The 14,867-nt window shown below is 42.6% G+C and overlaps 1 protein-coding gene across 1 annotated transcript; it reads left to right on the top strand.

Annotated features, from left to right (window-relative positions):
* Window positions 1–962: 962 nt before the first annotated feature.
* On the top strand, window positions 963–8,514 carry LOC311112072 (5-hydroxytryptamine receptor 4). The gene is made up of 2 exons (XM_084155051.1): window positions 963–1,058; window positions 6,944–8,514. The coding sequence occupies exon 2, from the start codon at window positions 6,958–6,960 to the stop codon at window positions 8,050–8,052; it is 1,095 nt and encodes a 364-aa protein (XP_084011177.1). The 5' UTR covers window positions 963–1,058; window positions 6,944–6,957; the 3' UTR covers window positions 8,053–8,514.
* The last annotated feature ends 6,353 nt before the right edge of the window (window positions 8,515–14,867 follow it).

Below are 14,867 nucleotides of genomic sequence, written 5' to 3'. Positions count from 1 at the left end.
TCCAACCACGTCCTCCCTTTTCAAAAGCAACAGATGTGCCCGCCGACTGTCGCTCCTCTCTTCCTCACCTTTCCTCTCCTCTCCGCTGCAGAGGGAAACACTCACATTACACATATGAATGACTGGTCTGAAAGAACACTAGTCGGGCAAGCCAAAGAGGCCTTTTATCCCTGCTTAATTAAAAAACTCCCAGCATGGTTAATTAATTAAAATACATCCGCCATGCCACACAGAAAGCGTACTCCGTCCCTGGCTGAGATAGAGAACCCAGGTATGTAGAATAGGGGTGGGGAAATTGGCTCCACTTTAATGCATTACTGGGGAGATGAAAGAAGAGCGTGAGAGCCAGGCTGCGTACCAATGGCACCCTATTCCCTACATAGTGCACTGCTTTTGACCCGGGTCCTAGTCAAAGGTAGTGCACGATATAGGTAATAGTGTGCCATTTGGAACGCAGCCCTTGTCTAGTGGTGGGAGGACAGCAGGGATGGTACGTACCTATCACATACTCAGGTAGTCACCCACTGTGCACTTATGCTCATGTAACAGAGGTGGTTAGGAACCACGCTCAAGTGAAGAGTAACCTTGCCTGAGACCTGATGACTTGTGTTGGCTCCCAGAGCTAAAGCCTAGTCTTTAGCTCTGTGGGCTAATATAGTCTATGTAAGTCGTTCCCATCCTCTTGTAACGTGGCAGACTTGCCTCATCTGGTAGAATCGGGGTGAAAGAATCAGGGATGTAGCGAAGTTGTCTTTAACAAAGGGATGAAAGTGAGAGACAAATGTCAGGATTAGCATCACAATGCCCAACGTTGCGTTTCCCCCCGCCCACCTCCCTTTTGTTAACCATCCACCCTTCTGTGTATGATGACAGGGGACTGTCTTAGTTTACCCTGATTAGCGCTTCACGCCTTTCATTAGAGCGATACACTCCTCTGCATCTCCTCATCCCTTCATCATCTCAAACAGATGAGAGATAAGAAAGGAACCAGACACCTGTTGTCCTGTAATGTGCAGTATGGAGAAATGAGGACGGACGACCAGCCATCTCACTCACAGGTGAGTACTATCGTTCCTTACCGTGCTTTCACGCTTTTCCTCTTTTCTAAAAGGTGTTTGTGCCAGGCATTCTTTTGTAGATCAAATGTATTCAAATCAAGAATTTGATTAATTGGAATTCATCTCTATTGACTCCATTAACTCCATTATGACTGCAGATGAAAATGAGCCGACTGGTTAAATCTGGCAAATTCATATACATTTGGATGAATACGCAAAGTTACAGTTTACATATTTTTTACATATTTGATAACACAATCACTAGCTCTTTTTAAAACTATTTTTCACATTGGTTAAACCATATCACATTGGTTAGACATGTTATGTGTTATGTGTGCTTTGCCATTGTCTTGCTTAAGTTCACTGTCTTTTTCTCACTGTGGCATAACATGCAGTTTTTGAGCAGTGCACCCTTTGACAAAATTATTTTCTATATTGTACATTTAGTCCAGTCCCAGTTTATATCAATATTAGTTTTCACATTTCCACAATGAATTACACAATCCACAGCCATACATTTCACTGTAAGTGAATTGACCCCTGGTGAACATCTAGCATTTTTCATCTGCGATAAATCTGTCAGCACTGAATGTAATAAAACCATATAAACCGGCCATGAGTCAAATTATGATACATTTGAATAAATCATTTTCAATTATTACTAAACCCACATACTACCCTTCTGACAGAAAGGTGGTAATATCAGGTGATACTATCAAAATAATAAATTGTGCATTTACAGTACAGTAATGATACATATACTGCTAGACGATTTGGAACAACCCCTCACTCCCAATTCAAAATCATTATTAGAAAGTGAACTCAAAACATACTTGGCAAGTCTACTGGCGGAGCAAATCCTTAAGATTGACTCCCCTAATCTGCTTACTTTGGAAAATGCAGTAGGAGAGCTCGTACAAAAATAACATGACTCAAAAGTGCAATAAAAGGCTAACTCCACTCCAAGGTCTTATTCACAAGGCACAAAACGGAAGAAACCGGGCTGAAATGGAGAGATACGTTTTTATTTATTCTGTTGCACAATGTTTTGAAACACTGTACCCTAATGGACGACCCCAACATACAATCCCTCTGCTTTTGAATGTGTGGATAGATTAAAAGGGATGAACAGGAAACGATCAGTGTCAGATAGAGGACGTTCAAAATTGGCTTCTCATCCCGGAGGGATTAGAGTGGGGAGCTATGTGCTGTCCACTCCAATGGATTGTAATGAGCTTCAGGCTATTATGGGTTGTATAGTTTATAGACTAACTGAGTGTTGCACTCCTCTGATCATGGGAAGTAAATGTTTAATGTTGGTGGTTGTTAGCAACGTTGCATCAAATCCTCTCTGCAGTGTTTCTCAAATGATGCAGATATATGGACACAACACTAGACAGACAGGAAGATCAGCCTGATCACTACAAATAGACAGCGATTTCGGAGTCTGAAAAGGTCCTGAGAACGTCGGTATATGCCTTCCTCGGCACTCACAAAAAAAGAAAAACGATTGCCCAGCACTGGGCGCCAACTCGTGATGCTCGGAGCCGAAGCGCGCTGCTTAGAACACTATACCACCGCAGTTCACAATGCTCTAGCAAGTCGCAAGAATACTTGAGGATACTTGATGGTAATAGCACCTCGTTTTTAGTTATTTTGTTTTAAGCCTTCCCCAAACCATAGCCCTAACCTTAACCACTCAGAAATAATACCTAAACGTAACCCTTTGAATTGTTTAAAATTAAATCAAATCAAAGTTTATTGGTTGCATACACAGATTTTCAGATGTTATCACAAGTGCAGTGAAATACTTGTGTTTCTCTCTCCAACAGTTCAGTATTAAAATTACAAAAATTCAAAACTAAATACATAATCACAAAAAAAAGAAAAAATAATGAAATAAAAGTGGGTATTTAAAAAAAATATATATATATGTATATATGTATATAATGGTGTGTATAGACAGGATGGACAGTATATTAACAGAAAAGGTGTGTACAGCAGTAGTTATATAGGATGAGCCATGACTAGAATACAGTATATACATATAAAGTGTGTAAAACAGTATGTAAACATTATTAAATTGACCAGTGTTCAATGACTCTATAGGGCAGTTTCTGTTTTAACCCTGTAACCACGCAAAATGAATGCGTCAAAAATAGATGTTCATCCATAATACATCGAAACTATGAGATCCTGTTGAGGAAGACAGGCAGGCTCTCTCTCTCTCTCTTTCGCTCGCACACGTTTTTCCAACCTCACAGACAGACACACACAAACACACACATACACACACAAACACACACACACATTCCCGGCTCCTGTTCTGTTCTGATGTGTTCTGATCTTCTGACCTCCCCTCTTGACCACTCAGTAGTGAGTGCGGTGTTCTCATTAGGAACAGGACGTACTGTCTGTTTGTCTGTCTGTGTCTGTTCAAACGCCCCCGTTCTTAGAAGACCAGAAGCAAAAAGCAACACTATGTGCACTGGGTAGAGTTATTATTTTAGCTTGTACTCATACTGTGTGTTGAAGGTGTTTGTATGAGGGGTGGTGTGTGGGGTGGGTGGTGACGCGGTTGGTGTATGTGTGGGGGGGGGGGGGGGGGGGGGGCGTCGACTGTGTGGAGTCTGTCTGTCTGTGAAGTTGGGAGAACATAACATATTTCTGTAATCACATCAACCGAGATCCATCGTGACCATTGATCCTTTGAACCAATGTCCAAAACTCCCAAAATCCATCATGCACTGGAAAGAGCCAACATATAGAGTTTAGTGGAGATGGATTGCTCAGGGGTTGGTGTGGTTTTTGAATTGTGACTGTAACTGCACTTCAAGCGCTAACACTTCTGGAAGAAGAGGGTAAAACTAGAATGATCAGTCTATACTTTTAATGGTAGGTTTATTTGAACAGTGAGAGACAGAATAACAACAAAAAAATCCAGAAAAACGCATGTCAAAAATGTTATAAATTGATTTGCATTTTAATGAGGGAAATAAGTATTTGACCCCTCTGCAAAACATGAATTAGTATTTGGTGGCAAAACCCTTGTTGGCAATCACAGAGGTCAGACGTTTCTTGTAGTTGGCCACCAGGTTTGCACACATCTCAGGAGGGATTTTGTCCCACTCCTCTTTGCAGATCTTCTCCAAGTCATTAAGGTTTCGAGGCTGACGTTTGGCAACTCGAAACTTCAGCTCCCTCCACAGATGTTCTATGGGATTAAGGTCTGGAGACTGGCTAGGCCACTCCAGGACCTTAATGTGCTTCTTCTTGAGCCACTCCTTTGTTGCCTTGGCCGTGTGTTTTGGGTCATAGTCATGCTGGAATACCCATCCAGAACCCATTTTCAATGCCCTGGCTGAGGGAAGGAGGTTCTCACCCAAGATTTGACGGTACATGGCCCTGTCCATCGTCCCTTTGATGCAGTGAAGTTGTCCTGTCCCCTTAGCAGAAAAACACCCCCAAAGCATAATGTTTCCACCTCCATGTTTGACGGTGGGGATGGTGTTCTTGGGGTCATAGGCAGCATTCCTCCTCCTCCAATCTTGCGTGGAGCCCCAGGCCGAGGGAGATTGACAGGTCTTTTGTGTTTCTTCCATTTGCGAATAATCGCACCAACTGTTGTCACCTTCTCACCAAGCTGCATGGCGATGGTCTTGTAGCCCATTCCAGCCTTGTGTAGGTCTACAATCTTGTCCCTGACATCATTGGAGAGCTCTTTGGTCTTGGCCATGGTGGAGAGTTTGGAATCTGATTGATTGATTGCTTCTGTGGACAGGTGTCTTTTATACAGGTAACAAACTGAGATTAGGAGCACTCCCTTTAAGAGTGTGCTCTTAATCTCAGCTCGTTACCTGTATAAAAGACACCCGGGAGCCAGAAATCTTTCTGATTGAGAGGGGGTCAAATACTTATTTCCCTCATTAAAATGCAAATCAATTTATAACATTTTTGACATGCGCTTTTCTGGATTTTTTTGTTGTTATTCTGTCTCTCACTGTTCAAATAAACCTACCATTAAAATTATAGACTGATCATTTCTTTGTCAGTGGGCAAACGTACAAAATCAGCAGGGGATCAAATACTTTTTTCCCTCACTGTATAGGGAATATGGTGACATTTGAGACAAGATATTCTCTGTGTCAGTTCGAGAACTTTGCTTAGATTCTGTCTCATTGCCGAGCCAATATAAATAGGTTATGTGGAGTTGCTTGATTTACAAATGCAGTATGGGTTTAAGTATAAATAAGGAAAGGTGAGAACTATCTGATAGAATCAGGTCAACTGTCATAAGATGAGAGGAATGGTGTTCCTTCCTGCTATTTCGTAAAAGCGTGAATTCTGCTCATGAAAATGATGACAACGATGATGACTAAGATGACCAGAATAGGAAAGACAGCGTTGTTGATGATGATGATAAGGATGATGATGATGATGATGATGATGGTAGTAGTGGCAACAATATTCACAAGGATCGTGACAGTGATAAAGATGATGATGATGATGATGATGATGAAGGCCTTTGTTTTGACATATCAGTATGACTGACAGGAGCAGGGCATATTGCTTCACTCGGCCCCCTCCCCTCTCCCCTCACTACAGCACTAAAGTCCCTTTGGTGTTAATTAAAAAGCCATTCTTACTGAACTAAAACCGTTTCTCTATGCTTCCTCTGCTTTAGTCCCCCAAACAATGAACACCTCCAGCTGCTGCTTTCATACCACAGTCACTCGATGAGTTGCGTAGCAAACACCCGTCTGAGTAATATTATATTCACTGTGTATGATAATGTCTAACAGATTAGACATTATCACTGCAACAGCAAAGCAGGGCTAACCTTTACAGGATCGGTGTCCCGGGACGGTTGTTGCTAACGTGCGCTTCTCAGGAGTATAGTGTACATATTAGGACAGTTTGTGGACAGATGCTATCCTAATATGGACACCATACCTGACCACTAACAACCTACTCTACCAACCTGCCAGATAGGAAATCCCCAGAACACCCTGCAAACATCAGTTACGTTTAGGAGAGAAAGGAGAAAACTGCTTTGTGCCACAGTTAAATAGGTCCCCAAAGGGTTCAGTTGAAAGGTGTAAAATGGTATGCCTGTCTATCTGTCACAGTGTGTGATTATGTTTCCTGATGGACAGTTCCACTCCAACAGAACTGATGACAGCTGTATCCACAAGGGAATATTCTTGAAGGTTCCACTGGGAAAAAGGGAGCTTTCTTTTGCATTGTGCTTGACAGTTTTACAAAATGGCCGCCTCCAAGCCCCACACAGGCATCATCCCAGCAAACAAGACCCAATTGGCCCCATGTTGGTATTCGGTGGGCAAGGTGAGCACGGGCTAGCCCACACCAAGCCCACACCAGCCCAGCACGAGCTAGCCCGCAGCAATCCCACATCAGCCCAAAACGGGCTAGCCCACACCAAGCCCAGCATGGGCTAGCCCACACCAAGCCCAGCTAGAGGCGGGCACTCTTTAGAATATTTGTGGGCGTGGTTTGCACACAGTTATTTTACTGAGAGTGTCGTGTGATGGCAAAAAAAAAGTTTTTTATCTTGTACACTGCCAATGATGAAGTCATCTTATTTAAAAGACTTAAATAAGTGCAAATGATTTATGAGAAACTTAAAGGTAGACTCAATAAAATAACTTTGCCACGAGAAGCACCACAGATATGAAGATTAGTGAGATGCAAGACTTCGCTCTCACAGTCACACACAGTATCTGCACAGGTGTATGGGTTTGCTTCATGCTGTTCACACCGGGGTAGCCAGGGCACTGTTTTGGAAATGTTTCTCCCTACTACTAAATCATGCCAAAACTTTCATTAATTCATTAACATCATGGTTGTTGTGTGTATTTTGACAGATCAAGACCAAGCCATGGATAATACCAGCTTGGGCTGGCCAGAGGATCTGGATGGTGATGCCAACCTTTCTTCTCTCCATGGCGACCTGGAGGACTTCTGCGCTACGTCGTCGAGGCACCAGGCATCCCGGGTGATCCTGTACGCCTTCTTTACGACGGGCATCGTGTGCACGGTGGTGGGCAACTTCCTGGTGGTCCTGGCAATCGCTTACTACAAGCAGCTGCAGTCACCCACCAACTCGTTCGTCATGTCCTTGGCGGTGGCCGATTGCCTGGTGGGGTTGGTGGTCATGCCCTACAGCATGGTGCGCACCGTGGAGGGCTGCTGGCTCTTCGGCGCCCTCTTCTGCCGGGTCCACTCCAGCCTGGACGTCATGCTGTGCACCGCATCCATCTTCCACCTCAGCTGCATCGCCTTTGACCGCTACTACGCCGTGTGTAACCCCTTGGTCTACCACCTGAAAATGTCCCAGGGCCGGGTAGCCTTCCTGATCGTGGTCTGTTGGGCCATCCCGTTGCTCATCTCCTTCGGCCCCATCATGCTGGGCCTCCACAAGGCCGGGGTGGACGTGGTGCCCATGCCGCCCGAGGACGCCTGCGTCTTCCTGGTCAACCGCGTCTATGCCGTCATGGCCTCCTTGGTGGCCTTCTACCTGCCAATGGGCGTCATGCTGGCGGCCTACTGGAAGATCTACAAGGCGGCCAAGCGGCAGGCCATGCAGATCAGCGCCATGGAGAGCCAGTTTTCGGCCGGGGTGGGCAAGGACTCCAGCAAGAAGCAGAGGCACCGCAATGCCATGAGGAGGGAGAGGAAGGCAGCTAAGACCCTGGGGATCATCATGGGGGTCTTTCTCATCTTCTGGCTTCCCTTCTTCACCGTCAACATCGTGGATCCCTTCATCGACTACAGCACAGCGGTGGAGGTGTGGGAGTTTTTCCTGTGGCTGGGGTATGTCAACTCGTCGCTTAACCCGTTCTTGTACGGGTTCTTCAACAGATCCTTCCGTAGGGCGTTTATGATGATTATGGGATGTCGGATATGTCTGTCGAGCTCCTCACCGGGTATGGACTTATCAAAAGAGGGCAACGAACGCAAGGTCAACCAATAGGAGACTAGAATTGCAACAGTTCACACCTGGACGGGCATCGACCTATCACACGCCAGGAAAGAGGGCAACGGGACACACAGACAACCAGTAGGAGACTGGAGACTTTTAAAATACTTCAATACCGGCTAATTGTGTACAGGTAGAGGACAATTTAAGGGATGAAGTTGTTGTTGTTATATTAGAGAGGATTAAACTGCTGACTGATGAAAACATTGACATTTTAAAAAATCTCTTCATTTTTGAAGTGCAAAACCCTCAAATGACAGGGTGCAAATAAACATTGTGTTTTGGTAGCCGTTATACAGAAAAAAAGAGAGAAAGAAAATATGTTTAAAAAAAGAAAGAAGTGATTACTCTTCAGCAAATGTTGTCCTAACTTTGTAAATAAATATAATGTCTGGTTCTTCCCTTGCATTTCTAAAAACCTCAGCGATCCAAAATAAATAGTCATGTCTGCTTGTCTGAATTGGTCGCTCGATTGTGTTTGGGTTTTCTATGATGATTGACGTCATCATTAACGTATGGGGTATAATGATGTACACAACCAAGGTTATTATAGTTTTGTGTTTTTATGTTTATTTTTTATTTCTATTAGTTTTTCAATTTTATTTAGAATTCAGTTTAATTTCAGTTAGCTGAGGTGATTTGTTTAAGTGTGAAATGCTCTATCTAGAAACAATCGACCCTTGATTGCAATACGGTTTTAGAAACCTTGAACACTCAACTTGATTATCATCCAAAATAACTTTACAAATTAAAAAGATACACTTACAGTTTTACCACAGATTTCCACAGTTTTTTTTTGTGCATCACAGCGTTGAGCCAACAGTTTTTTTTTGTTCCCTCCCAAGTTTCCATTAGCTCAGGAAGTGCAACTCAAAAAAACTCAGTGAGAATCTGTGTTAAAACGACACACAGTAAGTGTATCTTTTGTATTTCTAAAATAATGTTGGGGTGATATGAAAGTAGAATTTCTGAGGTTTCTGTATTGAACGCAGTGATTATTAAGTTGTAGGAACAGCGTCGGCACAGTGGTCAATTGTTCAAACGAGAACCCTATGGCTGTATGTCCTTGGGTTCTTGAGAGCTAAGGTTAGGTTACGTTTAAAAGTCAATCTCAATGTAACCTTCTCCCGGTCTTTCTATATTGGCTAACGAAGGTCAAATTTGACATGTTGGTCCACCAGACTCTTCGTGCATTTGGGATTCATCTTAATGGGACTTGGATTTGAAAGGAATAGCGCCGAGACTGGTGCAAAAAATATGGTGGAAGGAAACTCTCTGGCACATGTTTACACCAATCCAATGCTTTTTATGTAAGAAGAATTAAGTTAGCCACCTAGACGTTTTTTTGACCTTTTAGCAAGTGATAGCTAGTGATAGTGATGCACAAGCTAGGCCTTTTTGAAACATCGCCATCTGGCGGCATTAACCCGCCAGATTCAGTTGCTTGAAAACGCCCCAGAAGCTTAAAAACCCCATTTGATTTTTGGCCAAAGTTGAACTAAAACTAAACATAATTCATGCTGGTTTTGATTTTATTTTAGTTCGCTTTGGAGTCAAAGATAATAGTTTCAGTATAGTTTTAGTTTTTCAAACGGGTTTGTTCATAATTTTATTTCAGTTTACTAAATAGTATTTTCATGATTGGTTTTCGTTATAGTTTCAGATTTAGTTTACTATAATAATCTTGTACACAACTCTGATGAAAGTTTTAATAATCTTATATAGTCACCTTATAATGAGGATACTGTGTACACTCTGAGTTCTTCTGACTACCGACTACCGTGTTGATTAGAGAAGAGAGGAGCACACAGAAGTAATTGGGCTCAACTTGTTTATAATAAGAGGATGGTCTCTATATGACTTGGCCATGAATGTGCGATGTGTCCCCTGCCAAGTGTGGACCCATTAGAAACTAGTTTCAAACTGATTACTGTAATAAATAATTATGCACACACACACACACACACACGCACGCACGCACGCACGCACGCACGCACGCACGCACGCACGCACGCACGCACGCACGCACGCACGCACGCACGCACGCACGCACGCACGCACACACACACACACACACACACACACACACACACACACATACACACACACACACACACACACACACACACACACACACACACACTCACACACACACAAACACACACACACGGTACAAACACTTGAGTTTAGATTGCCTTTCAGGACATATTTGTTCGAGGAAATAGCCGGGGCGAAAATAGAATCTGAAATATGGTTATGTTTTGATGAAATGGTGCTTATGAAATGATTACTGCCTGTGACTGGACAGACAGGGTCAAGCACTGGCACCAGCCAGTCCGACCATGCAAAGTAAGAATAATAAGGGAGTGAATGGACTTCTGGTCCGTGCCAAGGAGTGAGAGGGAGAGAAGGAGAGTGGGGGAAGAGATGAGAGAGAGGGGAGAGGGGAAAGGGAGAGAATAAGTAAGAGAAGGAGAGGGTGTAAGTGAATAATAATGTGAAGAAGGAAAAGAGGGAATAGAACAAGATGAGAAAGGAAATTCCACCTGTGTACTCCTATGTACTTTGTCCAAAAAAGCTAACACATCTCCCAAATGTTCTCTCTACTCTCTATTCTAACAAAGTGAGTCTCCACTTTCTTTTAGAGATCAAATTAACCAAAACTAAGTCAGAACCTGGCCAACATTGAAAACAGCAAAGACACAAAATATCATTCAAGCAGAATACCAAATGATATCATTTTGGGAACATTTACTTGAGTTTTACGAGATGTATATTTATGGGAGAACCAGGGGGAGTCGAGAGACAGATAGGGTAACGGGAGTGTGACTTGAAGCATAGCTTTGTCATGCTGAGTGCTTTGTGTTTACGCCCAGAGAGATTCACAGCTCACACACACCTCAGGTGGATTAGTCATTTGGAGGTGCAACAGGAAGAACACATGCACGCACACAGGCACACACACAAATCACACACACATATTTCAGATTTGTTTCTCAATCCTTCATCTGAGGCAAAGAGTCTTGAGATCTGGTTTGTGTGAGGTGGATGAGAAGAGGCGAAGGAGAGGAGTACACATTTCCCATGTTTGTTTCTACAGTATCTGATGTGTAACTCCATATAGTTTACCTTCGCACTAGAAAATTATCAAACAGTTCCATTATTCGAATGTTTGTAACTATAACTTGACCTAAAAGGACCCTACCCTGTTTAATCACAGCAGGAAGCCTTTGAGAGGCGTTAAAACACGTGTCCTCCTGGACTTTCCAATCTGCCCTTGCTTGGATGATTATTGTGATAACAACAGTCCTCTCAGCAAGGCCTAGTGATTTGGAAGAGGAAAAGGAAAAACAAACGTATCTCCCTGCAAAAGGTTATATAGGCTGTTTGATGAGTATGGCAGATGTGTTCTCACAACTCATAGAGCATAATTTGTTATGGCTGATTTAGTCTGCAAGAAACATCAAAACAAGCTCTTATGGAGGATGAACCTCATAGGCTGGGTTATAGTTTATGTTATAACACTGTAGGTTACCATTCTACACTGCAGCTGTGTTGCACCAGTTAAGTTTGTCAGTAAAGTCATGTGTAAGTCTTACTAAATCTTTAGGCATTACTAGTGAGTTTATTTTTGGTTCGATCCTCGGGACCACCCATACGTAAAAATGTATGCACGCATGACTGTAAGTCGCTTTGGATAAAAGCGTCTGCTAAATGGCATATTATTATTATTATTATTATTATTATTATTATTATTATTATTATTATTTATAATGGGTGGTTTACTACATTTGGTTGCACCATGGACATGTGCAGTGCATTCGGAAAGTATTCAGACCCTTTGACTTTTTCAAAATGTTGTTTCGTTACAGCCTTTTTTTCCTCCCTCATCAATCTACACACAATACCCCATAATGACAAAGCAAAAACAGGTTTTTAGAAATGTTGACAAATTAAAAACTGAAATTTCACATTTACGTAAGTATTCAGACCCTTTACTCAGTACTTTGTTGAAGCACCTTTGGCAGCGATTACAGTCTTGAGTCTTCTTGGGTATGACGCTACAAGCTTGGCACACCTGTATTTGGGGTGTTTCTCCCATTCTTCTCTGAAGATCCTCTCAAGCTCAGGTTGGATGGGGAGCGTCGCTGCACAGCTATTTTCAGGTCTCTCCAGAGATGTTAGATCGGGTTCAAGTCCGGGCTCTGGCTGGGCCACTCAAGGACATTCAGAGACTTGTCCCGAAGCCACTCCTGCATTGTCTTGGCTGTGTGCTTAGGGTTGTTGTCCTGTAGGAAGCTGAACCTTCGCCCCAGTCTGAGGTCCTGAGCACTCTGGAGCAGGTTTTCATCAAGGATCTCTCTGTACTTTGCTCTGTTAATCTTTCCCTCTATCCTGACTAGTCTCCCAGTCCCTGCCGCTGAAAAACATCCCCACAGCATGATGCTGCCACCACCATGCTTCACCGTAGGGATGGTGCCAGGTTTCCTCCAGACGTGACGCTTGGCATTCAGGCCAAATAGTTACATCTTGGTTTCATCAGACCAGAGAATCTTGTTTCTCATGGTCTGAGATTCCTTTAGGTGCCTTTTGGCAAACTCCAAGCTGGCTGTCATGTGCGTTTTACTGAGGAGTGGCTTCCGTCTGGCCACTCTACCATAAAGGCCTGATTGGTGGAGTGCTGCAGAGATGGTTGTCCTTCTGGAAGGTTCTCCCATCTCCACAGAGGAACTCTGGAGCTCTATCAGAGTGGCCAACGGGTTCTTGGTCACCTCCCTGACCAAGGCCCTTCTCCTCCGATTGTTCAGTTTGGTCTGGCGGCCAGCTCTGGGAAGATACTTGGTGGTTCCAAACTTCTCCATTTAATAATGATGGAGGCCACTGTGTTCTTGGGGACCTTCAATGCTGCAGAAATGTTTTGGTACCCTTCCCCAGATCTGTGCCTCAACACAATCCTTTCTCAGAGCTCTACGGACAATTCCTTCGACCTCATGACTTGGTTTTTGCTCTGACATGCACTGTCAACTGTGGGACCTTATATAGACAGGTGTGTGCCTTTCCAAATCATGTCCAATTAATTGAATATACCACAGGTGGACTCCAATCAAGTTGTAAAAACATCTCAAGGATGATCAATGGAAACAGGATGCACCTGAGCTCAATTTCGAGTCTCATAGCAAAGGGTCTGAATACTTATGTTAATAAGGTATTTCTGGTTTTAAATGTTTATACATTTGCACACATTTCTAAAAACCTGTTTTTGCTTTGCCATTATGGGGTATTGTGTGTAGCTGGATGAGGATTTTTATTTATTTAATCAATTTTAGAATAAGGCTGTAATGTAACAAAATGTGGAAAAGGGAAGGGGTCTGAATACCTTCCGAATGCACTGTACACATTTTCCTAACTACAGCAGTAATGTGTTGGTAGTGTTGGTGTTAGTTAGTGTTAGTATTGTAGGCAAGTTATCAAGGATGATCAATGGAAACAGGATGCACCTGATATCAATTTCGAGTCTCATAGCAAAGGGACTGAATACTTATGTAATACTTATACTTTCTCATCAGATCATTTGTTGATAATTTTTTTCAAAATGTAAGGGGGGGGGGGGGGGGGGGGTGTTCTACACAAAATACAAAGTGGAAGAAAAATCATCCCCAAAAAACAAATAATACAAAAACACTAACATACCTTGATTTTATACGTATTCAAACCCCTGAGTCAACATATGTTAGAAACACCTTTGGCAGCTATGAGTCTTCTTGGGTAAGTCTCTAAGGGCCAGATTCCGATTTAGGAAATTATGCCTTTCTTACACACGCCTTTCCTATGCACTTCTCAGTTTGTATTCAGACTTACCTTATGAAGGTGTGTAACGGGTTTGCAGGTTTGGTTCCCTTGCGCACGCTGAATAAACGTAATTCAACCACTGGAAACCCTCCCACTTGCTGGCCAACAGATGTTCTTGTGTAGTTTTCATTCAATAAGGTTTTCAGTACATTTATCTTAAGCCATCCCTTTAAAAACAGTGTACCTTTAATTCGAATTTGGTTGACAGACTAGAATACATCGAGAGCACGGGTTCAGAAAATAGGGATCAATGAAAGAAAGGCGTCTAAATACATGCATATTCGTCTCCGTTTCAACACCAACTGGTAGATTTCAAAATATTCTGATGTTGTAGATTATTTAGGCACATTTTGGGGTTAGAAAAGTATGAATCATAAAAACAACTGGTTTGGAAAGCCTTTTACACATCAAATATATTAACCTATGGTAATGTTGGAAGATTAGTGTACATATAATTATAATAGGGAGAATAGTGTACAATACTAGGCTATACTCTCCTCTATTGCCTGGAACTGTGTGATGACACAGCCAAGTATTGCGCCATGCGTCAGGTTCAAACTGTTGCGGCTAGGTCTATGCTCAGCTCCATAACAATTGAATTAGCCTACATTTCAATTTATTTTATTTTAATAACTGTTACTAATGATCTCAGCAACAACGGCATGGCCGTTACTATGTATACAGAGGAACAAATTAAGGTAATTCAATGGAATGATAATGTAGGCTATACCACCTGAAGGGAATTAACAGTAAATTGGCAGATTAATAGGTGTGATTATTAAGCCTACTGACGGTCGATACTGATAGTGGTTAATATTTAACATGACAGAAATAGGAAACAGAGAAAGTCGGGGTAGCCTATAACTAAGACATTCGAGACTGCCCATTCCTGCAAGTTAAAAGACTGTACAATTAAAATTCTGCATAATGGCACAGCATTTCATAAACTTTACTGTGGG

This window comes from Coregonus lavaretus (genome assembly GCF_964263955.1).
Source record: "Coregonus lavaretus genome assembly, chromosome: 38".
Classification (NCBI taxonomy): Eukaryota; Metazoa; Chordata; class Actinopteri; order Salmoniformes; family Salmonidae; genus Coregonus; species Coregonus lavaretus.
Note: the sequence above shows the minus strand (reverse complement) of the source record. Positions and strands in the feature narration are given on the sequence as shown.

Coding starts and splice junctions, on each gene's coding strand:
- LOC311112072 (XM_084155051.1), top strand. CDS start 6,958: ATGGATAATACCAGCTTGGGCTGGCCAGAGGATCTGGATGGTGATGCC.